General features: G+C 39.9%; 2 protein-coding genes across 10 annotated transcripts in view; both read left to right on the top strand.

Annotated features, from left to right (window-relative positions):
• The first annotated feature begins 188 nt into the window (after positions 1-188).
• Positions 189-7989, top strand: LOC127906077 (palmitoyltransferase ZDHHC21-like). 4 transcript variants are annotated; one of them, XM_052459476.1, is made up of 8 exons: positions 189-272; positions 878-1078; positions 1167-1265; positions 1769-1880; positions 2248-2386; positions 3117-3233; positions 4558-4601; positions 4876-7989. In XM_052459476.1, exons 2-8 carry the CDS (start codon positions 925-927, stop codon positions 5018-5020), a joined length of 810 nt encoding a protein of 269 aa, XP_052315436.1. In that variant the 5' UTR covers positions 189-272; positions 878-924; the 3' UTR covers positions 5021-7989. The 4 variants fall into 4 exon arrangements, with proteins under 4 accessions (XP_052315436.1, XP_052315434.1, XP_052315433.1 ...); XM_052459474.1 differs by having other exon boundaries at positions 212-323; XM_052459473.1 differs by having other exon boundaries at positions 248-323; positions 914-1078.
• A 15420-nt stretch (positions 7990-23409) lies between these two features.
• Positions 23410-27727, top strand: part of LOC118391965 (nuclear factor 1 B-type-like) — a 97360-nt gene continuing 93042 nt past the window's right edge. For 2 of the 6 annotated variants that reach the window (XM_052459470.1, XM_052459466.1), the window contains exon 1: positions 25466-26061. In XM_052459470.1, coding sequence (XP_052315430.1) covers positions 26032-26061 — 30 coding nt within the window. In that variant the 5' untranslated portion in view covers positions 25466-26031. Of the gene's footprint in view, positions 23760-25465; positions 26062-27727 lie in introns of those variants that run through there. The other 4 variants (XM_052459469.1, XM_052459468.1, XM_052459471.1 and 1 more) reach the window with 4 other exon arrangements.

Raw genomic sequence — 27727 nt, 5'->3', positions numbered from 1 at the left:
GCATGATGGGGGTCAATTACATTTAGCTTATGGAATTATATATATTTTTCGGCTTTTGACGTTTGAATATAATTTTTACGAATAGAAATAGCACTGCCATAATAATGTTTTTGGGCTGGCAAAAAAATACATCTCCAAAAAAGTTCGAACGCAAATCCAATAGGTGGCAGCAGAACTCCTATTTTTGACGGCATGTCATACATCACAGTGTTGCTGCACCTCCACGGAAGTAGCCACTAAATAACTGAACTGTTCTGCTCAAAAGAGCGATTGTAAGTGGGTATCCCTCTGAAGTTTAGCAATACACACCCCCAGCTTGATAAGTAGGTGGAGTAACTAAAATAATGTGATATCTACATTTTGAGCGGTTTATGCTATGCTAACTAGTTATCACCAGGTCTGACGTTAGTTATTTACAAATCAAGTTACATTTCTAGGAAGACAAAGCCCAGCTAGTTAGCTAGCTAACGCGTTAGCTACCTGTCAGAATAGCTAGCTAACAAGGTACAGTAGATAGGCCAACATGTTTAATGTTTCTACATTCTAGTATCTACCTGTCTGCTTGACATGATCTACTTTTAGAAAATATGTAACTAGTTACTAAAGTGTCAGTATGTAAGGTACAATCAGAATGTTTAACTTGTGTAGTTGTAGGTGTGTGTATCTAATGAGACGTGTGTGTGTGTGTGTGGGGGGGGTGTACCCTATCATAATAACTCCTGTACACACCTCAGATAAAAGTCAGAAGAAGTGTATGAGAAAGTGAGATAGAATTGACTGTAAACTCAATGGTTATTGAGAACAGCCTTAACAGGTGCAACCAAACCTATTGATTAACTCTGATCATAAGCTCTAATTTAGCTATCTTTTTTTCCAGGGAGGTTATGACACATTGTCCATCTGTGTCCCAAAGTGACAGGAGCCATGAAGCTTCGGCTGCACTTTGTGATGGACCCCATGGGCTGGTTCTGCACCAGTATGGTTTTCGCCATCTGGCTCTACAACTCCTTCTTCGTCCCCAAGTTGGTGCTACTGCCCCATTTCTATGAGGGGAATATCCCTTGGGCCTTGGTTGTCAGTGAGTATTAATCCCACAAACCAGGTGTTTAGTTAGGTCTGCTTCATCAATGACTTCTGCTGTAGTCATCCTGTACCTCTCCTCCTAGGTTACTACTTTGCATCAGCCCTCTGTATGGGTGCACTTTTTAGAGCTTCTACAGCCGATCCTGGCCGACTCCCACCCGACCCCCAAATCCCTCACTCAGGTAATTTGACATTCCACAGCCTCTGTCACAAATACTTATAGATAATATAAACTGAGTGTACAAAACATTGGGAACACCTTCTCTGTCCATGACACAGACTGGCCAGGTGAAAGTGATGATCCCTCATTGATGTCCTCCTCAATCAGTGTAGATGAAGGGGAGAAGACAGGTTAAAGAAGGATTTTAAAGGCTTGAGGCAATTGAGACATGGATTGTGTGTGTGCCATTGAAAGGGTGAATTGGCAAGCCAAATTATTGTGTCTTTGAATGGGGTATGGTAGTAGGTGCAATAACTTTATGTTTAGGACTGCAAAGCTGCTGGGTTTCCTGTGTGTATCAAGAATGGCCCACCACCCAAAGGACATCTGGAGACGGGGGGTGTAACTCAATATTAGGAAAGCGTCCTTACTGTTTTGTATACTCGGGAAAAGGTCCACTGATATGAGGTTTGTTGCCTGGGTCATGGCAAAAGTATAGATTTTGACATGGTTACTTTGTTTCAGAGCGAGAGCAGTGGGAAATGTGTACCAAGTGCAACACGATGAGACCAAAAAGGTCCCACCACTGCAGTCGTTGTGGCCATTGTGTACGTAGAATGGACCACCACTGTCCATGGTAAGGCTTCAGACACTTCTATAACTCCCATAGGACATTCAGCTAAACAAGACAGCTCGTTCTGGGTGGGACATTTAGAATTTTCTGTTGCATTTAAAGAGCTGGCGGGGATATTGTCAGGGTGTCTTTCACTGAACCGGCCAAGAGAGGGGGACAACTGCACAGTAGTTAGCGCTACACCTCTTCTCTAGCAGCACCCCCAGGATTGCCACATATTTAAAAAATTGATAGACAGTTCATTGAATGGTTTAGGCCTACATATCTGTTTATCTTCTTGGGGAAATGTGCTTGATATTTGCCTAGCTTGTAACCTAGGCATTTGAGCAGTCCTGTAAAATGTATTTTTCTCCCTCTTGTCTCCTGGCAGGATCAATAATTGTGTAGGGGAGGACAACCACTGGCTCTTCTTGCAACTCTGTTTTTACACACAGGTCCTCAGTTTGTTCACCCTGGCTCTAGACTTCTGCCAGTTCTATTATTTCCAGCCCTTGACCACATTGGACCAGGTAAAGTCAAGAATGAAAAGTGAGCGCTTTAACGCTAAACTAGAAAGAACATTACGTGACAGCTTGGTTTCATGATTATTATTATTTTGTAATAGCAATCACAAGGAAGAATTTCATCATCAATGATTTGGATGACTTTCTAATTCAATTCAAGATTTTCCATATTTCCTTGGAAAGTGTGTAATCAAGCTCTTACAGATAACTGCCTGCCAGACCCCTAAAACCACTCTCCCTTCTATGCCTTGATGATGAACATTTTAATAGAGATGTACACATTTGCAGCTAAAAGCTGAATTGCAGCATACACAGGCCTACGTAGGCAAATAAATAATACGTAGGCAAATAAATAAAACATATTTACTGGTATTTCAGATTTCATAAAAGCTTGTTCACAGTTAAGCAGCATTGAGCAGTCTCACAAAGTAGGACAGGCATAGGGCTGTAGTAATATGTGTCAGGTAGAGTAGGGAAGGTCCCGTTTGACTGGATCGGGTAGATATGCAACAGAAATGGCCTCGTCTCAGACAACCATGTGCTGTTTTCTTGGGATTTTGCAAGCTTCTGAGCAAAGAATATGCAGAGATGAGACTCCAAGGTTTGTAAGCCCATGTCTTTACATGCAGAGTAGGAGGTGTAGATAGGCAGTATGCTGAATGTGTGAAAGGAATATGGGATTATGTACATGGTGCTGTGAAGTTGACTTTGGCTTCTTCTGGTTGTACTCTCACAGGAGGCATTCATGGCACGTCATGAGCTCGCCCTGATACGAGTGTCTGCGATCATGGGTCTGGTGATGATCGGAGGCATGAGCAACCTCTTCTATACTCAGATGGCTGGCATCCTGACAGTGAGTCAAATCTCTCTCCTGTTTATTTGGATCTCCATTAGCTTTTGCAGAAGCAGCAGCTACTCTTCCTACTGTCTCCTGTTAGAGATTGTGGTCAGAAAATTGTAGTCAAGTAAATATCAACGTATTTGTTATGTATCAAAGTAGCATGTTATGCACTGTTTACACTGCCAATTTCATGCAACCTAGTTCTTTTCTAATTCCGATGTATGCCAATCTGCCTCAATTCCATTCCCTGGGTATGCTACTCAATCCAGATTCTTAGCTATTGTTACTGGAGTAGTGGGAATATTAGGATGTGTTTGTGAACTTTACCGTGTCCTTGACTGTCATGACTCTTTACCAGATGAGCCCTCGCCTTTAACCTCTGTGAGTGGATTGACAGGATGTAATGCACCAGCACCAAGGTGTAATAGACTTAACAGCTTACATGTGAGCCCAGCTGTGTAAAACCGTCTTATCTGGACTGCTAAGTCTTTATTTCTATTACTGTCCCTCTGGGTAAACGTGGGTCCTTCTCGTAGCCACACAGACTTTTTCTACTTGATGACATTAAGGGATTGGGGCCTGGAAGGCCTAGTTAGTTTCGTACTTGTCTTGTTGCACAGACCCATGAACAAGCTTAGTAACAGATTTGGTGATTGGCCAAATCCCTACACGTCCTGGTCTCAATGTATGGGTGCATGCCACCAGAAGCCATAGGTTATTTTCAGACAACAAATCCTAGGGTAAGGAAGGGAATTGCAGGATGTTGATCATTTGTTTGTTGTTCACAGAGAAAAACAACCTTTCAGGAATATGTTAAGATGATAACAGCATGTTAACAATTGACAATAACTATGGATAGTCATGTGCTAGTTAGGCTATTTTCTTGTTGATTAAACACGTAGAAATGTCCTTTTCAGAAAACAACTTAATTTGGAAACCTGGGCCTCACAGCACGGGTGGGCGGGTGCATTAATGTCTCCTAATTAGCATGTGGTGTGTTATCTGTTTGGTGTCGCGCTTTGTGTGTAAGGAGTCCATTTGAGGAGATTTACCTGGCTAATTAGTACACATGCAAATATATATTCCAGGACAGTCTGTGATCATGCAAACTACATTTTAGTAATTTAGAGGACACTCTTATCCAGAGCGACTTACAGGAGCAATTAGTTTTAAGTTCCTTGTTCAAGGGCACATCGGCAGATTTTTCACCTAGTCGGCTCTGGGATTTGAATCAGCAACCTTTTGGTCACTGGCCCAACGCTCTTAGCCACCCTACTCAAGGATGTGAAATATATCAATGTTTAAACTATGTTCCTCTTGTGTTACCGCCTAACAGGACACCACCACCATTGAGAAAATGTCTCACTTCTCAAATGAAATGTAAGTAGCATAGGTTTGTTCCTTTGTGCTGCCTTTGATACAAGGGACAAGAAAATAATTTTTGCCGGGCTCTGTGGACAGCCTCTTTAGGTTCCGATTTTACTTATCTGATTGGACACAATTTGTCCAGCTAGTTGACAAGTCATTGCAGTACCATTAAGTTGAATTTGGTGTTCCACAAGATTCAGTGTTGGTACCTCTGTTTTTCCATTTTGGGCCCATTCAGACTTGAGATCTGTGTGCACGGTTGTGCACATTATTTTCTCTTTCACAGAGTCGGGTCTGGTGGTGGGTCAAAGAAATCCTGGCAGCGGTCTCTGGCCGAGGTGTTTGGCACTACCTGGAAAATCCTGTGGTTCATCCCGTTGAGGAGCAGGCACCCACTGACCTTTCCCCACCACTTCCGCAGTCACGTGTAGATAAGTGGAGCTCTGTCCCACTTCAGTCCAGACGGCAGGCTGCCATCTCCGACAGAGAATACACTATGCACACTCAGCGCCCCCCCACCTGCCTTCACCTCCCTGTTTTGTGCCACCTAAGCTGATTAGTAGTATTGGTTGGCCAGTGGATACCTTTTCGTCTTTTCCTATAGGAATCACATTGAAAGTGCTTGAACTGAGTCACAAACTCCTCGACAGTCGAAAGACATTTGACCAAGTGCAACCTAATGCCCTCCCTTATACTTAGAAGTTGATATCAAGTGGTGGACATATTGGTTTGTGGATTGCTATAAGAAAGAGTAGTTCCATGATTGAGCTGCATTCCATAATGATATTGTAAAAGAGTTCCTTTGCTTGACTTTTTTACCCATATTTTTTAAAGAATGTGTTATGATGCTCCTACCAAAAAGAAGTGCCACTAGTAACACCTGATTTGAACAGTGTTATAATGCCTAGTACAGAAGGCAAACTTAAAGTTGCCATGAAACTCATTATGTGTCGCATCTTTGATAGTTGCTCCATAAACCTTTTTATGAAGGGTTTGAAGGAGAATTTACTCACCTGGCTAAATAAAGTTATAATATGGTTCTACTATTAATATATTATGCACTGAAACACAAGTTTTAGTGTACCACAGATCAGGGTTGCAACTTCCACTGGGGACGGGGGGGGGACATACCACCCCCCCGACACATTCTGAAGTTGCATCCCCCCCCCATTTTATAATTGGAATATGGTACAAAACGAGGGAACGGTGGGTTTTAGGACCGTGCGATGCCTCCGGGCGGTCGGGTTGGTTGTTTGGCGTGTTTATCAGACTTGATTAAAACATATATATATAATAATAATAATGTCCCCCCCACTTCTAAAACCCAACGTTGTGCCCATGCCACAGATATATGGTAGAGACCGGCAATGAAGGAGACCTTTGCTTGCAACATGACTGTCTGTCATGCATCATTTTGCCATAAACTAGCATGACGCCTCATAATATCTATAATGTCAGCCTTATGACTGTGTTACGCAGGCCTTATGACTGTTACGCAGGCCTTATGATAGTATTATGCAGGCCTTATGACAGGGTTCAAGTAAAGCGTTACCCAAATATCTTACTGTCAAAGTTGGTAGTTGACTTTCTTAGCCGTCGCAACTCAGTTGCACTGTTTGTTTCTGTAGTTCAGTTGGTAGAGCATGGCACTTGCAATGCCAGGATAGTGGGTACAATTCCCGGGACACCTGTAACGTAAAATGTATGCACACATAGTCGCTTTGGATTAGGTGTCTGCTAAATGGTGTATATTTTATTTATTATATAGTACAAATAAATAGAAAAGTACAAATGTGTACACTATTCACATACTGTACCTTACAAAATCGGTTGATAGATAGCTAATTACGTATCGAGCTACAGGGCCTTAACAACCAACCATGACGTATTTTGCATCAACAGTGGTAACCGTGTCTTTATCTCCCACTTTCATTACCATCAATTAGACAGACATCACAGTCCTTGTTCATCCATTTTAAAAACATTTTTGCTTGTTGCTTTTTCAAACCTCCACACTGCCTAAAGCCAAATGATTTAACCTTACCAATGACTACAGACTAAGACTACAAATGTCACAATGTCACAATGAACCGTATCACCATTAATTTCAGGGTATAGCAAATAGTTGTATTTCTGTTTATTTGCTGTTGTACACTTGGTTGTAACATTGTTCATAAATCCTCCTCCTACTACTACTAAATATGCACTGATATACTGTACCTCTGTGTATTTCTTTGTACACATTCCACTTTATTTTTCTACTCAAGTTTTATTTTGTTTTTATGTACATGTTTTAATGACCGTTGAGTCGATTACTTTTGATCATTTGAAGGTATGATACTAACTTTGACTTTTCTGAACCTAGTGTGACTTAATTAACCCAGTCTTGAGAACCCAGCAAAATGTGATTTAAATGTATCTGCATGTACAGCCCTTATGCTATCAGGGCTACAAGTAGAACGCAAAACAATTTGACATAAATAGTTGCATTCATGAGTTTTATTGACAATTGTCAAAAACCAACAAAAAAAAGTCAGCCAAAGCAAAAAGCTGATAAAAATGAATTCACATGAACGCTGTTAAGTGCAGAAATTGTTTGCTCACTGGGAAATTAATATCCAACTCGTCAGTGACAACTCTTTGGAGTTTGATAGCAACTATGAGCTTGTTACAGTAGTATAGACACTATGTCCTGGTATTTCCTATGATCTTCTATGTAGAAGAACCCCTTAGCTTCTAACGACTTGTGTAGCATGTGGGCAACACAGAGCAAAATATTTTACACGTGCGTGTTCGTAAAAAGTTTTGGCTTTTCATAGGCAGCTTTCAATAGTTTTTATAGCTCAAACCATTTGGACTCATTTTTGCAAAAAGAACCGGTCCGAGCCCCCTCCGGTATCCGCCCTTGTCTCACAACACAGCTCTAGTCAGCCCCAGTTAATCACACAGACTAATGGGATCTACAGATGCAGAAGAAATAGATTAAACCAGTGGTGAACCCCAGAAGTCTGTAGCTCAAACACACTATGTTTAAAAGGGTCTAGTAGTCCAAAACGCCTCGGCATTACGGTGGGACTCATTAGGTTAACGGAGTCTCAGAACACTGTTTATGTTAGTTAGTATCTTATTGTTTTCATGTTAATTGTGAGTACAGCTGCGGTCAATTGTCTGTCATATTTGTAGTTTCCTTGATTGTTCGTAAATGGTAGTGGACACTGAATGCTTTATTTTTTATAACAATATTGTCTTTAATTTTAATTTGCTGGTTGGTATTGTGTTGATTTGTATGTTGATTTGTATGATTTGTATACTTCATACTTCATCATATAGGATGCATCATATATAGTATAAGGGGAATGTTAATGTTGCATTAATACAAAGTACATGTTTTTTGTTTACACTTTAAGTGTCTGTCAATGCATCGCACATCACCAGTAGGAGTTCTACCAACAACTGTCTTGAACCATAGATGTATTTAAAAAAAATCTTTGTTAACACTACATCAACCGTTGCTTACGGAATCAACAACCTACTTTGGCGTCTAACAAGGACCTTTTGTGAGGATCTGTATCCTCACGATGTCCCTCAGGGCTCAGTGCCGAGTCCCCTGCTGTTCACCATGTACAGTGCCTTCAGAAAGTATCACACCCCTCGACTTTTTCTACATTTTGTTGTGGGATTCAAATTTATTTAATTGTCTTTTTTTTTGTCAACGATCTACACAAAATACTCTGTCAAAGTGGGGGAGAAATTATACCATTTGTTAAAAATAAAAAGATATATAATAGAAAATAATAATAAAACCGTAATATTTTGCTTAGATAAGTATTCAACCCCCTGAGTCAATACATGTTAGAATCACCTTTGGCAGTGGTTACAGCTGTGAGTCTTTCTGGGTAAGTCTCTTAGAGATTTCTACACCTTGATTCTGCAACATTTGCCCATTTTATTATTTTCTGAATTCTTTAAGCTCTGTCAAATTAGTTATTGATCATTGCTTGACAACCATTTTCAGTTCTTGCCATAGATTTTCATGCAGATTTAAGTCAAAACTGTACCTCAGCCACTCAGGAACATTCACTGTTTTCTTGGTAAGCAACTCCAGAGTAGATTTGGGCTTGTGTTTTAGATTATAGTCCTGCAAAAAGGTGAATTCATCTCCCAGTGTCTGGTGGAAAGCAGACTGAACCAGGTTTTCCTCTAGGATTTTGCCTGTGCTTAGCTCCATCCCATTTATTTTTTATATTGAAAAACTCCCCAGTCCTTAACCATTACAAGCATACCCATAACATGATGCAGTCACCTTTATGCTTGAACATATGGATACTGGTTCTCAGTAATGTGTTGTATTGGATTTGCCCCAAACATAACACTTTGTATTCAGGACAAAAAGTGAATTGCTTTGCCAAATGTTTTGCACTGTTACTTTAGTGCCTTGTTAAAACATGATGCATGTTTTGGAATACGTTTTATTCTGTACGGGCTTCCTTCTTTTCACCCTGTCAATTAGGTTAATATTGTGACGTAACTACAATGTTGTTGATCCATCCTCATTTTTCTCCCATCATAGCCATTAAACTCTGTAACTGTTTTAAAGTCACCATTTGCCTCTTGGTGAAATCCCTGAGCGGTTTCCTTCATCTCCGGCAACTGAGTTAGGAAGGACGCCTGTATCTTTGTAGTGACTGGGTGTATTGATACACCACCCAAAGTGTAATTAATAACTTCATCATGCTCAATGTCTGAATAATTATATATTTTTTTACCCATCTACCAAGACGTGCCCTTTGTGAGGCATTGGAAAACCTCACTGGTCTTTGTGGTTTAATCTGTGTTTGAAATGTACTTGCTCGTCTAAGGGAATTTACAGATAGGACCTTACAGATAATTATATGTGTGGGCTACAGAGATGAGGTAGTCAATGAAAAAAAATAATAATAATTTTAACCACTTATTACACACAATGAGTCCATGCGTCTTATGTCCCTTGTTAAGCACATTTTTACTCCTGAATGTATGTAGGCTTGCCATAACAAAGGGGTTGAATACTTATTGACTGAAGACATTTCAGCTTTGTCTTTTTAATTAATTTGTAAACATTTCAAGAAACAGAATTCCACTTTGACATTATGGGGTGTAGTGTGTAGGCCAGTGACACGAAATCTAAATGTCATCCATTTTAAAACCAGCCTGTAACAGAACAAAAGGAAATTAAGGAAAGGAAATTTGCATTAACATTTGCCATTGACATGGATCTACTTACAATGTTTTATTTTATTTTGTTTAACCTTTATTAGAATCAACTTTGAATAACTTGCTCTAGATAAGAGTACCTCTTGCTTAATGACTAAAATGTAGGACAAACTAGGAAGGAGAGTCCATGTTAAGTCTGTTGTAGTTTTAAATCTAATTTAATTGGCCTAGATGAGTCACGCAGGTTCAAAGATAAACGTTCTTATGTTCTTCTTGCTCTTATATTTAAAAAGAAAGCTGTAATATCTCACGTTTAGAGATTTCAGCTTGAAGGACCAAAGTTGTGCCGACTCGTACGTTTTGCTATTTGATTCTCATTCTCATTTTCTTTCTCGGTGTGATTAGGGAGAATGCATGTGTTGTGCATATAGCATTTATATATTCCTAACTGTTGTGTAATGAATTGGACTCTAACCGGACATCAAAACATAGACTTGGGGATGGATTAGAATTTATAGAGTCTTAAAGCTTAATAAGCTTTTGTCCCCAGGAGGTTACAATAAGACAGTTAAATTCAATTCCATCTCAATTACTCTACTCAGTGCTGATGTCTCCATACGCAACATAATATATATATATATTTAAAGGAAATGTCTCTAAGATGTTGAGAATAGGGTTGGAGCAAGAGCCTGCACACCCAGAAACTTTGAGGAAGGATAAACTTAACCCCTGTACATTCAGTAGAACAGGCTGGCCATTAACTTCTGTACATTCAGTAGAACAGGCTGGCCATTAACCCATGTACATTGAGGCAATTTCTGTCTTTTAAATGTACAAAGTTAAATGTTTCATACTTAGTGTATGGGTACTGTGGGGCTATTCTCTAATCCAGTGACATTACAATTACAATTTACCTTAATGTTTTATTTCTTCTGACTAAATCTGACCTTTTTGTTTATTTCTAAATGTTTGATTTAGTTTAGGAAATAACAGGTGCAAACTTTGTACGTAGTGCAAAAATGTTTTAAAAAGTCTGGGCCCAAGATAAGACTTTACATTTACGTCATTTAGCAGACGCTCTTATCCAGAGCGATTTAGTGAGTCCATACATTTCTGTACTGGTCCCCCATGGGAATCAAACCCACAACCCTGGCGTTGCAAGAGCCATGCTCTACCGACTGAGCCACACGGGACCAGACAAATCCCTTTGCGAATTAGTATTCAGATATTGACGTGGATTTTTAAAATGAACCAGTTAAACTTTGGTGTAACATTGATATTGAAACATATGCTATATAACCATGCTTAGACATGTCCACATACGTTGGGTATGTCTGAGTGAACAAACAAAGTCACTAATGAAGATGGGCCTACATCTTACCCATCACGAGTGGTCGATGCTAATGGCATATTTCTTTAAGTAATTAGATGTTATGAAAATGTTCTACCTCGAGTCCATGTTAAATGATTTCCTTAATCTCTGGTCCTGCTTCATCAAGTGGACTAATTAAACAAGTGGGCCACCTGTTACCAGTACAGGAGAGGACATCTGGCTGAACAAAGGAAACAATTATAGGCTTGATATAAACATAACTAAAGCGTGGAGGATGCCAGCCATGTCTGTGTAGAGCTTTATTAGGAGTATGATTGGAGGCATTACTGCCACAAATGGCTCTGCTCCATTTCACCAAACCTAGACTAGGATTAAGTATGTGATAGACATGTTGTCAAACATCTTTACTTTTTTAAAATTGGTAATTAATCGCAGACAGTCTTTTTTAAAACTTCAGGTCTCCTTGTTTCCATGTGGGTCGTGTTTAATCCAAGCCTATATGACAAATGCGGAGCAGCACTCTGTCTGCTTGCCACATAATTATGGCATAGAAACGGCTGGTGATACTTTGCCAATAGATTTTATGATGTGCTCTTTATTTCCGTTTGTAAACTAAAAAAACTTCCAAAACATGTACTACACATAAAAATGTATTTGCCAGTTTAATTGATCTACAATATGCATCTAGTAGTGTGTTGGAATTGCCTTAAGGACATTCATTATATTTCCAACAATGTTTTATTAATTCTTACACAGTTATCTTCAAACAGAGATAATCATAGCCAAAACAACCAACATGTCTCATCTCTATAAAAATGAAATATTTTGTGCCTTTTCACATAAGAGCAACCACATATAATAATAATAATAATAATATATGCCATTTAGCGGACGCTTTTATCCAAAGCGACTTACAGTCATGTGTGCATACATTCTACGTATGGGTGGTCCCGGGAATCGAACCCACTACCATGGCCAGCATGAATGTCAGAGGTTCAAAAGTATAGCCACAAACCTGCATACTTTAAAATGCCATGGCTACTTGACAGAAAATGTGTGATTTAATCAACTGTTTTTTATGTAGGAAACAATGTTTGCTTGATACCAGTTGCTTTGAATCACATTCATTGAGGTGCAGTAAAAGGTTCTGTGGTTCTAAAAGTGGGTTTTCTACCTCAATACTGTCTCCATTAACGGGTGGTTCTAAAAGTGGGGTTTCTACCTCAATACTGTCTCCATTAACAGGTGGTTCTAAAAGTGGGGTTTCTACCTCAATACTGTCTCCATTAACGGGTGGTTCTAAAAGTGGGTTTCCTACCTCAATACTGTCTCCATTAACGGGTGGTTCTAAAAGTGGGTTTTCTACCTCAATACTGTCTCTCCATTAGCAGGTGGTTCTAAAAGTGGGGTTTCTGCTTCTTCGATACTGTCTCCATTAATGGGTGGTTCTACAAGTGGTGGTTCTTTTTCAATACTGTCTCTCCATTAATGGGTGGTTCTACAAGTGGTGGTTCTTTTTCAATACTGTCTCCATTAGCAGGTGTTTCTAAAAGTGGGTTTTCTGCTTCTTCAATACTGTCTCTCCATTAGCAGGTGGTTGGAATGTCCCCCCTCCCAACTCTAGCAGCTGTAGCAGAACCACTTTCCTGACTGGTCAGTGAAGGGATTGATTTGGCCTATTGATTTTCACATTAGATGTCATTGTAGTTGAAAAAAAAGAGTGTACTAATCCAATTAAAGCTGGATCTCCAAACAGTTAAGCCTAATCCAGTCAAGACTACGAAATCTATCGATTTTCCGTTCCAAATCAATAAAGGGCGTAGTGCGTGCCGACTGTCGACCCTTTAGTGTGTGCTAGCGTAGTCCTTGACTTTCTTTTCTGCCAGCCTGAACCACATGAACAAGTCTAAGCAACTAGGCTATGCTCTTTCAATAAATCCACTTTTATAACTTGTATTTCCATGTTTCATGGTGTATGTCCTATGTTATTGCTGCCTGCACAAGTGCCATTGTGCGATAAAGTATTTTCATAGGGTAGGTACCATTTATTTGGTCAGTGTTTCCCAGTGGACCCTAATTAGGAAGGGACATGATAAATAGTATAATAGCAGCCATAGACCTCTTCAGGGGTCATCACTAGGTACCACAGCCACAAAGTCATAATTATGGCTAAACCCTGCCTATTTCTTAAAATCTGATTTTAAACCAAAACCTAACCTTAACCGCACTGCTAACCTTATGCCTTATCCTAACCTTAAATTACGTTTTTATGAATTTTTATAATATAGACCATTTTTATATTGTGGCTGTGGTAACTAGTCATAACCCTGTTCAGGTGAAAGCTTCATTCTGAATGCACAGTGTGCTGTGCCGTTGCTGCATTAGTCTATTTGTTTGAAGGCAACCATTTTGTGACCATTCCGTTTGAGAGTAAATAATAACAACTGCCATTTAGCAGTTGCTTTTATCCAAAGCGACTTAACGGTCATGAGTGCATACATTTAAGTATGGGTCGTCCCAGGAATCAAACACTATCCTGGCGTAACACGCACCATGCTCTACCAACTGAGCTGCAGTGGACCATTTTGGGGTGTGGTCTATACTATTGTACATGCCATTTTCTTTATTATACTGTCTATACACACCACATATTTATATTCTGGATTCCGACACTCTTGATTGTTAATTTGATCTCTTCTGTTTTATGTGGTTTCTAGTTTAGATTTGAGATTATTTGTGTATTTGTATTGTATTTGTGAGACATTCTACTGCCCTGTTGGAGCTGATAACATAAGACATTCTTCTGCCCTGTTGGAGCTGGTAACATAAGACATTCTACTGCCCTGTTGGAGCTGATGACATAAGACATTCTACTGCCCTGTTGGAGATGGTAACATAAGACATTCTTCTGCCCTGTTGGAGCTGGTAACATAAGACATTCTTCTGCCCTGTTGGAGCTGGTAACATAAAACATTATTCTGCCCTGTTGGAGCTGGTAACATAAGACATTCTTCTGTCCTGTTGGAGCTGGTAACACAATACATTCTACTGCCCTGTTGGAGCTGGTAACATAAGACATTCTACTGGCCTGTTGGAGCTGGTAACATAAGACATTCTACTGCCCTGTTGGAGCTGATAACATAAGACATTCTACTGCCCTGTTGGAGCTTGTAACATAAGACATTCTACTGCCCTGTTGGAGCTGATGACATAAGACATTCTACTGTCCTGTTGGAGCTGGTAACATAAGACATTCTACTGCCCTGTTGGAGCTGGTAACATAAGACATTCTACTGCCCTGTTGTAGCTGGTAACATAAGACATTCTACTGCCCTGTTGGAGCTGGTAACACAATACATTCTACTGCCCTGTTGGAGCTGGTAACATAAGACATTCTACTGTCCTGTTGGAGCTGGTAACATAAGACATTCTACTGCCCTGTTGGAGCTGGTAACATAAGACATTCTACTGCCCTGTTGTAGCTGGTAACATAAGACATTCTACTGCCCTGTTGGAGCTGGTAACACAATACATTCTACTGCCCTGTTGGAGCTGGTAACATAAGACATTCTACTGGCCTGTTGGAGCTGGTAACATAAGACATTCTACTGCCCTGTTGGAGCTGATAACATAAGACATTCTACTGCCCTGTTGGAGCTGGTAACATAAGACATTCTACTGCCCTGTTGGAGCTGATGACATAAGACATTCTACTGTCCTATTGGAGCTGGTAACATAAGACATTCTACTGCCCTGTTGGAGCTGGTAACATAAGACATTCTACTGCCCTGTTGTAGCTGGTAACATAAGACATTCTACTGCCCTGTTGGAGCTGGTAACATAAGACATTCTACTGCCCTGTTGGAGCTGATGACATAAGACATTCTACTGTCCTGTTGGAGCTGGTAACACAATACATTCTACTGCCCTGTTGGAGCTGGTAACATAAGACATTCTACTGCCCTGTTGTAGCTGGTAACATAAGACATTCTACTGCCCTGTTGGAGCTGGTAACACAAGACATTCTACTGCCCTGTTGGAGCTGGTAACATAAGACATTCTAATGCCCTGTTGGAGCTGGTAACATAAGACATTCTACTGCCCTGTTGGAGCTGAAAACATAAGACATTTTACTGCCCTGTTGGAGCTGGCAACATAAGACATTCTACTGCCCTGTTGGAGCTGGTAACATAAGACATTCTACTGCCCTGTTGAGCTGGTAACATAAGACATTCTACTGCCCTGTTGGAGCTGGTAACATAAGACATTCTACTGCCCTGCCCTGTTGGAGCTGGTAACATAAGACATTCTACTGCCCTGTTGGAGCTGAAAACATAAGACATTCTACTGTCCTGTTGGAGCTGGTAACACAATACATTCTACTGCCCTGTTGGAGCTGGTAACATAAGACATTCTACTGCCCTGTTGTAGCTGGTAACATAAGACATTCTACTGCCCTGTTGGAGCTGGTAACACAAGACATTCTACTGCCCTGTTGGAGCTGGTAACATAAGACATTCTAATGCCCTGTTGGAGCTGGTAACATAAGACATTCTACTGCCCTGTTGGAGCTGAAAACATAAGACATTTTACTGCCCTGTTGGAGCTGGCAACATAAGACATTCTACTGCCCTGTTGGAGCTGATAACAAAATACATTCTACTGCCCTGTTGGAGCTGGTAACATAAGACATCCTACTGCCCTGTTGGAGCTGGTAACATAAGACATTCTACTGCCCTGTTGGAGCTGGTAACACAATACATTCTACTGCCCTGTTGGAGCTGGTAACATAAGACATTATACTGTCCTGTTGGAGCTGGTAACATAAGACATTCTACTGCCCTGTTGGAGCTGGTAACATAAGACATTCTACTGCCCTGCTGGAGCTGGTAACATAAGACATTCTACTGCCCTACTGGTATTTCGCTACACCTGCTATAACACCTGCAAATCTGTATACGCAGCCAATCAACTTTGATTCGATTTTTCTTGGAAGGTGCATGTTGACTTTGGTTATCAGTGTTTGTTTGTTTATCCTTGACAATATTCAGAATTGTATTGTGTAAGTTATGCCAAGGCAATAATGTATTTTGTTTTCAGTTCGTTGCAGATTATTCCATGTGTTTTGAAAGGCTTTAGGGGTCCAATCAGTATAGTGAATCAGACCCTTAAAGTAAGTATATTATCTTAAAGTAAATGATCTTCAAGTAAGTATAAATGGGCGTAGAACCTTCAATGTTTTAATTCGATGTTGCAGTACTATTTAGAACAATAACAGTAATACAATTATGCCATTTGTTGGCTGGTGTCTAAATTTCCCGGATACGGATTTAGCCTAGTGTTAGATTAAAAAAGCACGGTGAATGGAGAATCTCAGTTGAAATTACTTTTTATCTAGCAATCTGTGTCCAGGAAACAGGCACTTATTGTGTTGGTATTAACTAATCAGGTAGCTAACTTTAGCAGCATGCAGTAAGTGCTTCACAAAAAGAAGAGTTCAGATCTCACAATCCCCTTCTACGAGCATGGGGGCAAATGCATGCAAGAGGTTATTTGCACAACACTCAAGGTATTATTTCCAATGGCCTTCTGTCTAAATGCCATGGACTCTGAATGCCAACAGTTCAGAACCACTGCCATTCATGTTTTACTGCTCAGTCCACCCACGGTTCACGTGGGGTAACCCAGCTGCCTGGAAGAGGACAATGTGACCAGTTGGTGGCTTGGAATGTGGCAGGAGAGAGAAGGTCTTTTCTACTGCCCTTTTAAATAATATGTTGGTACTTGTTTCTCAGAAGAAAAATCACTTGTTTTCTTGTGTGGCCTAACCAAGTAACAAAGCAGGTATTCTCTTGGTTGTTTGGGGATGTATAGTATGTAACATGAATCTGCAGAAGTCGACCATATGACTTTTGTTGTTTTCTAAAATGTTTATATGGAACTTAGGTAAGACAAGTTGAAATAGTCAAGAATACAAGTAAACTTCAGCCAGCACTGCGTCACAACAAAGCAGCTTAACAACCACTGGCTGACTCTGAGACGTTACAAAAGAATGATGGTCCTGTTCTCAAGATTAATCCAGGCTGAAGGGGTGTGTGTGTGTGTGTGTTTGTGTTGCATGTGTGAGAAAGAGAAATAGACAGACATACACACACACACACAGACTGAGAGAAAGCTGGTTGGGTATGTGAGGGAGTCTGAACACAGTCAGTGGTCATGTTGTAGCCTCCTTCCCATAATGCAGTGTGTCAGGTAGGATTGGCTTACATGTAGCACAGCATGCCACTTGTGACTGATCTCTCCTTGATGAGGTGTCTCATCCTCCACTGAGCTGCGTCCGATGAAGGTAGCTAACACAACCATGGCTGGACAGAAAGCTTCAGACAGTGCCATCAAATGGCAGCTATGTTACGATATGTCAGCCAGAACTTGGTGGATGGTAAGTTCTGGTTTCTTTCTCTCTCACTGTCTCTGTATGTTGCTGTCGTTCTACCTTTACATTTTTGTTATGTAGCCGACGCTCTTATCCAGAGCGACCTGCGGTTAGCAACTTACAGTTACTCCCTCTCTTTTACATCCTGTTTTGACCAGGCTAAACGTTGCTGTGAGTTGTTCTTTTCAGCTGCAAGTATGATCAAATGTAAAGGGCATTTATGTCAGGTATTCGTTAGCCCAAATTGATATTGGTTGGACCAAGTTGCCCAAATAGCTTTTTTTGAGAGGCAATACATTTTGAAGTATGTCTGAGCGCTGGCTCCGCTGCTGTATTACTCTGTGCTACAATACCTGTCAATATGTTAGACCTCATTCTCTTTTGAGCTGTGACACTGTGTCTACAGGTCAAGCCTGAGTAGCTAATTAGAAGGGCTACGTTTGAAACGGTTTTGGCAATAGTTCTTTACTCTAACAGAAAGGTTACAGCTACAGTGCTTCGTAATCAGCTTGTTGACCACCCAGCGATCACACTTCTCCAAACGCTGTACTTGATTGGATGACTAAGTCAAGCAATCACTGATGAGCTTACTGGAACTTGACATGCCGAGTGGCTGCTATAATGAGAACATGGTGTCCTCAACGGTGGCGGTCTTTGTGTAAGTGTGAAACAGCCCTCTCTAGCACTTGAATGTCTTCTAGTGAGCACCCCTGGGTTGGCTACAGAATACCACTACCTCCCTGGTCCCAAGTCATATCGCTCCTCCTAAACTTTGCTTAGCAACTGCTCAGGTTTTCATTGTTATCCTTTTTATGCCATGTTTACGGTTTCCTAGAGATCCTGGTGGGAGGATTCCAGATGTTCTGTTTATTCCCGTCTGATTTGGTGGCAACCCTATTTATGATACTATTTATGATACAGGCTAGCTTTGCTTTCCTATTCATGTGTTTCTCCAGATGGATATTATCATTGGAATTGATCAGTGTGCTGGATGTAACATACCAAATGAATGAAAGGTTTTCTTCCTACCTGAAGAAGGGGTGGAAAGAATTGACAGTGTAGATAAATTAGGAGATGTTGGACGAGAGACATTTTTTGACCATTTTCTATGGCTATGATGAGATACCGAGGAGTTTGTGTTTCAGCCATGAGAGCTTTCCTCCAGTTCACCTCTACTATGTTCATTTAGCGATCTGAGACAAAAGGCAGTTGTACCCGTGCATTTCCCAGGGTGAAGGAAGTCGTGTAGGGGGAAGTTACCCCTAGACACTGATCTTAGGTCAGTTTTGCATTTCACCTCGCTCATGGTTAAGGGGAGGGGAAGCCGACCCTAGATCTATATCTAGGAGAAACTTCTCTCCAGAGCAAAGGAATTTACATCTGTGGTTTGACAAACTTTTATTCAACTAAAGCTAATTTGTCCAGCTTGTTTTGTGTCTTGGTCTAGGACAATAGGAGATCAATTCTGAGGTCCAGTTTATTTAGAAATCTATTCCTAACAGTGTCAAACCTCACAATGGAATACAGAACATAGCCTGCTTTAGCCTGAATTGTGTCATTGCACATAGTGGGTTTCTACACTGTGCTTTCATGTCTGTTTGATGTTGACACTTGAATTAGGATTTGTCAGTCCCAAGCCACTGTTGTGCCAAACTCACGGTATAGTTATCACAATCAAGAACACTGGTGCCTCCTACTGGAATAGAAAATTAAATACAATCTCAATTCTATGAACCCCCCTCACTCTACAATGCATGTATATCCACTGTCATTACACTGTACTTACATAGGCAGTAGCATGTTATTACTATGGTATAAAGTTTATGCATTGTAAAAGTGAGAACTTATCCATATACCAATAATACATGTTTTTTTTCTTCCAGTTTAGTAATGTCTTGCTAGGGTTAGGGAAGGCTTTTGTTGATGTAATATCCACATCAATATAAAGTTAAAATGAGAAACTATGAGAGAGACCTTTTCTTACATTTTTCTTCGCCACTGCAATAGACTATTTCAGAAAGTATGTGCGATGTAATCCCACAGAACACCACTGGGGGGCGATAGTCACAAAGATAAGACCGATTTAAAATCGGATAGGGTTGCTGTCAGTAGTGTTTTTTGTTGTTGTTTGTTTTTTCACCTTTATTTAACCAGGGAGGCTAGTTGAGAACAAGTTCTCATTTGCAACTGTGACCTGGCCAAGATAAAGCGTAGCAATTTGACACATACAACAACACAGAGTTACACATGGAATAAACAAAACACAGTCAATACAATAATACAATAATACAGTACAACAAAAGAAAACAAAAAGTCTATATACAGTGAGTGCAAATGATGTAAGTTAAGGAAATAAATAGGCCATAAACACTGGAATGGTAGACCGGCAGAAGATGAATGTGCAGGTAGAGATACTGGGGTGCAAAGGAGCAAAATAAATAAATAAATACCAGTATGGGGATGAGGTAGGTAGATAGATGGGCTGTTTACAGATGGGCTATGTACATGTGCAGTGATCTGTAAGCTGATCTGACAGCTGGTGCTTAAAGCTAGTGAGGGAGATGTGAGTCTCCAGCTTCAGAGATTTTTGCAATTCGTTCCAGTCATGGGCAGCAAAGAACTGGAAGGAAAGACGACCAAAGGAGGAATTGGCTTTGGGGGTGACCAGTGAGATATACCTGCTGGAGTGCGTGCTACGAGTGGGTGCTGCTATAGTGACCAGTGAGCTGAGATAAGGCGGGGCTTTACCTAGAAGAGACTAGTAGATAACCTGTAGCCAGTGGATTTGGCGACGAATATGAAGCGAGGGCCAACCAACGAGAGCGTGCAGGTCGCAATGGTGGGTAGTATATGGGGCTTTGGTGACAAAACGGATGGCACTGTGATAGACTGCATCCAGTTTGTTGAGTAGAGTGTTGGAGGCTATTTTATAGATGACATCACCGAAGTCGAGGATCGGTAGGATGGTCAGTTTTACGAGGGTATGTTTGGCAGCATGAGTGAAGGATGCTTTGTTGCGATATAGGAAGCCCATTCTAGATTTCATTTTGGACTGGAGATGAGAGTTTACAGTCTATAGCTTTTAACTATCGTCAGTCAATGATCAGAAAAATATCTGCTGAAAATGGTGGTCAATTAATCAATTGAATTATGAATTTAATTTTCACGTAACTATAAAAAAACAGGGGTAACATTATTAATAATCTTGTCTGATACACTTGTGACTCTTTCGCAATCTTCCTTGTCTGTTCTCCAAGTCAATGTTGTTGTCTGGCCCACTATTTGGCTCCTTGTATAGTCTACAGGCCAAGTTTGACATCAGCAGGGCTCTCTTTCCCCTCTCCTTTCTCTCCTCCAACCATGAATCTGGTCCAAATCTCCCCAGCAACTGCAACTGATGACCTCATTTACATGGTTTCTATCTCTGTGCTAGGCCTACTTGCTATACACTGTCTGTTGATTCATCAATGTATTTATCAATATTACTCCATCTCTCTTTTTAGAATTATATCAATATACACCAGTCCTTCTGGTAACTTTAAGGGAAAGGAACCGTTTTCCTCTGTCTTTCATGCGTTCAAATTCACACACGCATGCACACACACACAGAAGAAAGGTCTAAAGATGGACACCAATGCGTAGATGTATCTATTGTAACATTGACCACGCAAAATATAACACGGGAGAATTACAAGCAACATGTTCGGCAAAAATAACACTTTGTGAAGTGTTGTCTTTTTGCGTGGACCTTTATCTTGTTTTGTACTGGCAAATGAGTGCCACATTAAGTATGAGTGTTGTTAGAGTACAGTGAGTGTACAGTGTTTGAAAACAATATCATTTGCAGAAAATGTACTATACAAAGGCCCTGATAGTAGCTGTCGAATGCGACTTAGAGTTCATGGTTTCAAATGAACAATGGACATTCGAATTTATGATTATTTTATGAAATCTTAGTGAATAATCCTTATCAAAATATGATGCAATGACATTACCTGGTTAGACGCAGCATGCACTTTGATCAAAAGGCAACATATTAATCACATCCATATTGCCAACATATGTCCAACGGCCAATAGAACAAGATACAGTGACTTTGAGCGCACTGATATCTTCTTCTCGCCGTCCACGTGAGCGTTTTGTAAGGCGTGACCAAATACATATGGGTCGACCTAAGCACAATGTATATTATCATTGAAAACGATTTTTTTCCCATTTGCCTTCAGTAAGCTATAGCAAAGAAGACCATATACAACGCATTTAATGCAAAAAAATACATGTAGGGCACGTTGTGCGCAATGCGTGCGTAAAATGGGTAAAAAAACAAAAAACAATGTGAAGTTCTGAAAATGTTATTTCGGCCACGTTTTAAGATTTTGTCGCACCTTATTCATGCATTTCTAGAGAAGTAATTGCGTGCCAAAAATACTCCAAATCAAAAGTTATCTAGAGAGTGTCAAAACACACAGCATTTCTAATAGAGGAGCCTACTGTGGAAGAGGCCGTATGAAAACTCACATTTTCTCTCATGAAATAACCTATGTTCTCAAGTTCAATCTCAAGAGGACTCAGTGCACCAAAGGGATCATGCAGTCTTCGACGTTTCGGTTGACCAACTTTTCAAACCTTTCTCCGTGCTTGGTGTCGAATTATACACCAGTTCCCTCTTCGTAATGAAGGGAAGGACTGCTTTAAAAATAGAAGCTTAAACATGTGTTTGACAGATAGGCATACATTTTGGGAGCACATGTTATAACATATAGCGCTAGTTTAGTTAATTTGCCTCTGAGTTTTTGCAGAGTGCATTCTTCCCCTGCATGCATGTCAGGGACTATATCAAGGACAATGACTTGAATAAAGCAGCCTAATTTGCTATTATAACGGTATTTCTGAACAATCAATGTTAATTGGAAAATGGAATATTGTTGCATTGATTTTCTGTGCAAAACACTTAAATTATATAGCATATACATATTTGTTTTCATTTTGGAGATATACAAGTTATATAGAACAAATAAATAAGTTTCTAATCAGCTTTAGTATATTAGACGGTTAGATTCAGTGAACTCTCTAGGCCATATCCACGTTCTGTTGGGTATTTGTATTTATGTCGCGTCCTCTGGGGCTATATTCACTTAGCCAATCATTCATTAAGCATTTTTAATTATAAAATATTGAACTACAATGGCAATGTATAAAACAAAATGCAGAGTCTGTGGACTGTATAAATCCTGTCACAGTCCATTATCCATTATCATTTGGATTCACCCAAGCCTGACGTTCCCTACTGTGTTGGTCCAGAGAATTGATGCAATTGCCTCATATAGAATATGAAGGATTTGCATATTAAGGAAATACTTCACTAAGAGTCGTTCTTTAAGCCTAGTTCAAATCAATTAACGACAGTAGCCACACTGTTGGTAGCCTTTAGTACAATTTGAAAACTATTATAAATGATGGGCTGTAAAAACAAAAAAAGTACCTGGTATAATAATCATGGTAATATGCTAATAATAGTACTCCTATTAAAATCAATTTCATAAAGAGTATTATTATTAGTGACCAGTAGGCTATAGCCTATAATATAATAACATTGTGTTATGATTATATGTCTAATTGACATAATAACTACAAATATAGATTTGGTTTCCTTGTAACCACAGATAACATAAATTAACTCACATCTATAACCACTGAATAACCACAACTTCTGCCAGTCTAGCAGTTTGCAGCCTGTGATGTATTGCCACAAACACTGAGTAGCGAGCGGAAGTGAGGGGTCTACAAGCGGAGTCGAGAGGCCGCCGCGGCACTGGCCAATGAGAGGCGAGAATCCAAGTTCTAGTGCGGAGCTCTCTTTGGCTGCGCAGAGCGGCACAGAGAAGGCAGTCAGATAGGGGAAAGAGAGGCGTAGACCTGCCCAGTTCCGAAAACTCAGCCTCTTCTGGATCGCATTCAACAACAACCGAACAACCCAAAAGCTATCCAAAAGTAAGACGTGAAGAGGAAGGAAGATTTTTTTTGGGGGGGGGCGACTTGATTTTACGCGCATTTCTGCCAAGAATTCTCTTCCGTTTTTTTTTGTTGCAAGCACTATCAAGAAAAAAAGCCTGAAAAGCACAAAGTTGAACGTGAGAAATGTGAAGGCACCGGCTTGTGTTTCACCCAGGTTCCAGGATCCCCCTTTAAATCCATGCAATACAGTGCAATGGTACGTGAACATAGATTATTATTGCAATAACGTGTAATTTTACAACTGTTACAACATCGCCTTTTCCTACTGTTGACTTGCTCTTCACTGCAACCCGGTCTGGTTGAGCAGGAATAGAATTATGTCAATGACAACTGGACAAGTCCCGTTAACATATATGCAAATGCTTTTCATTGGTCGGAGGAGCGCCCAAAGAAAATGTATTGGCACACATACTGCGTTAACCTCCCCTGCCCCCTATGTTGGCAATGAACTTGATTCGTAATGTATGGAGCAATTCTATAGGAGATTACAGAGGCAAGGCGTTAACAACAATGTCTGGTTTTCTGCGAACGAAAAAGTGCACATTTGTAGGGATAATTGTTCTAATTTACACCATATTTATATAATTGCTATATAGTCCAATAATGAGCCGTAACTTCCGTGAAAAGGAAAAGGTTAACAACACGACGTTCATCCGGCGTGCAATGAAAAACAGGTTACGGGCCATTGGCGAAGTAGTCGAGAATACTTTTACACATAATCGCATTTTACTCTCTCAGGATTAAAAATGAAACATTATTTACTATTTGTTTGACACCAAATTGTAGTTTAGGCCAGTACACGTATATTACTGTGTAGTTGAAGCGAAGAGTCGTTGACAGGCTGCTCCTGTCCTCTGCGCTGTTCCAGTAGTTCCTAAATAGTGGATCTGTCCGGACCTCATAGGTCGTAGCTATGAGTTGTGGTGTTGGAAAATGTTGTTGTCTCGTTTATGTGGTGGGTCATGCGGAAATTGTAATGACCTCAGGTGTGTCAGAGTTTTGGAACCACTCCACTGTTTATACAAATTACATCAGAACCATGCGCCACCGTGACATACCACGGTTTGAACAGTTTCCTGTAACTGGCATAGTTTAGAAAGGCCAAATGCTATATATTTGCCGACATTTAAAGTGGCAATATACAGTTGCTACATCAATTTTTTTGGACATATAAATTAATGATATGTACCCATTGATTCTTGAAGAATATACTTTATAAATGCCTCACGAGCTTAGTTCAACTGTCGTGCCTCATCAGAACCCAGAACCCTAACGATGTTTTTACTCCAATGTTTGTAAATAATGTCCATGTAAACAAGCATTATATAACCTCAAAACATGGTTTAAACTATCATGTTGATATCATGGATGGCCAGTCCTTGTATCCATAGCTCAGTCTATGAATTTGAGAGTGGTTACATTTCTTCAGGTCTTTCACTGAGCTTTTTGTAGAAACGGGTGGGGAGCCAGAGGTATCAGGCAATAAGAATTAGGTTACTTGAAATTCTAAACTATTTTCAGTTTTATTAAAGGTGTGCCATCAAGGCAAATCAAGCTACTTTTGTTGCAATTTCAACATGTATTGTAAGTAGAGGGGGCCATTGTATATATTGTGGATTGAGTGAGAAATGCATTTGAGAAGTTTATTACACGCTATATTGGGCATTTCTATTGGATTTTATGTTACATATGCCCGTATACTGTAAAGGAAAATGATCGACCGGTTAAAGCTGCATGTAAAACAAGAGTTCGAATAATGTCTCGAGTCCTTACTGTATTTGTGAGGGGAATTTTCCATTGCGATTCTTTTTGAACGGGGCGCTGGTCCAAAGTCTTCCGCTCATAAAATCATAACTCATACAGCAAGAGAGAGAGAGGGGAGGGGGGTCGTTTTATGCTGTGTTTTCTGAGGGAGACGAAAAGGTGGGCTAGTGGAAATGGAATGCGTTTGTTGGAGGAGGAGGAGTATAGACTATGACTGTGTAATTAAGTGAGAGAAAACATATTGGGGACGGATTTGTTAGTATCGTGCAGACTGAGGGTGTACAGGTCGATATTATAGGCTATCAAGTTTGAACAAGAAGAGTGTGGAATCTGAAATTCAGCGTTTTCTATAATTTTCACAATACTTTCATGAATTAACTTCTCACATTATAAAGCGCACTGTTCCAGAAAATCGGGTTTTCTTTTTAACTTCATTCACCGGCTCGGATTGAGATAACCATATAGGGATTCAATGTGCTGCTTTGGAAAAGAATAGCCTGTCTGCATTTAAACTGAGAACAGAGGTTTGTTTGGACCTCCACAATCTAACTGATGTTCTTGTATAACACCTTTGCGCGGATAACTTCTCCACAATCTTGCATGGTGCTTTACGGGCAAGGAGGAATGGCGCGATAAAGTGGTAGCCTATACCTGGCATTCAGAAGAATCAATCGAAGTACCTATTTTGTGTACACTGCTGGCTCATGATGTACTCTCCGATTTGTCTTACTCAGGTATATGGAATGATTTTAAGTTTTGATTTCTTATTATCGATTATGTGCCTCTATTATATACGCAAGTGCCCCGCAATTTATTGAGTCGGCCTATCTTAGTTATATGATAGTCACTTTCACTACCAGGCGACTATCGACGAAACAATGCTTTGAAAATGGTCGTGTTTTGTATAAAACTATAGTTCATATACTGCTTATATTTTGTAGCAGCCATTGGTTTTATGTAACTTTTGGTATGGAAATGGTTTTCACCTGGCCTTACGTGTGTTGATTAAAAGTGCACGAAATAGGTTGTATTATAGGATGACAAGTTAATTTTGAGTTACAAAGAACATGTGTGTTACCAGTGAGAGAGAGAACACCCCCCCACCCCCCCCCCCAAAAAAGAGTATGTATAGTACCACCATGTGTATTCGACATAAACTACAGTAAAAGTCATCTTCCAAAATGCCGTGATCATAATCATGCTATCAGATTAAATGATGCAAAACTACATTCCTTTGTCCCGTGTCTCATGTATAAACTGAAACAAATCAACAGATTACCCTTTAACCAAATTATATTATTATTATTTATGTTTAGATTACCACAATTTGGTTATGGCCTGGTAATATTATAAAATTAAAATAATCATAGTGCGTTTCAGGAGAGCGTTTCACTCAGTTGAGCTGCATGGGAGCCACTTGCAGTGAATGAAGATGAAAACAATGATAATGGTTGATTCAGTGGTTAGACAGAGTAGCATGGCTTTTGGCTGACTCAGTTTGACTGTTTATATTTTACTTGGCATAAGTAAGTGATTGACTGAGATGTGGTTTAGTTTGTGCTTAAGAGGATTGGGCTTTTATGGCCTCAACTGAAGTTCACTGCACAAGGCCCTTGCCAACTCATTTGTCTTACACAGCATCACATGCAATTCCAAGGCTTACCTTAGTAATGTTGCATAGCGAAACCTTAATTCTAGTGCAAACTAGGCTTACTTTCTTATATGAAGGGAAGACGTTTCTGAGTTTTAATTGGTTGCTGTGTAAATACATATATATATATATATATATATATATATATATATATATATATATATATATATATATATATATCTTACTGTTACTGTATAAACAGTTATTGGCAATATTATTAAAAACTAACGTTACTTTTATAACAACTAATGTCTTGCTTAAAATGTACTATCACTTCACAGCAATATTGACTATATTACAATTTTTCCTTCTACATGCTCAAAAAACGTTGCTTTTTATCTTTCAGAAACTCGCCTTCTAAAGCAAAAGGGCTATAACAACATCAGTTCATACTTTGTTAAAAATGTAATGAGTTGTTATTAATGATCGATTTTGCTTCAGTGTTTCAGTTCAGCGCCCAAAGTCACGTTTTATTGGCACATGACAGTGCAGATCAACGATGTGGCTTCCTCTGAGCAACACCATGCGGGTAGCATGAGAGCATAGATACAGGAGGGAGTGGATCTCTGTGGTTTTCCCAGAGCGAGTCTCCCTGCCTACACAAAGAACAATATGTGGTTTAAGTCCTCCAAAGCCTTTTTCAAAAGAGCCGTCTCACAATTTTTCAGTTTGAAATGTTAATGACTTAAACATTCTGAAGTTTTTACTGTTTACTAAGTCCAAACAGGTATAATATGAGATTGCTTTGT

This window comes from Oncorhynchus keta, chromosome 13 (genome assembly GCF_023373465.1).
Source record: "Oncorhynchus keta strain PuntledgeMale-10-30-2019 chromosome 13, Oket_V2, whole genome shotgun sequence".
NCBI classification, from domain to species: Eukaryota; Metazoa; Chordata; class Actinopteri; order Salmoniformes; family Salmonidae; genus Oncorhynchus; species Oncorhynchus keta.
Note: the sequence above shows the minus strand (reverse complement) of the source record. Positions and strands in the feature narration are given on the sequence as shown.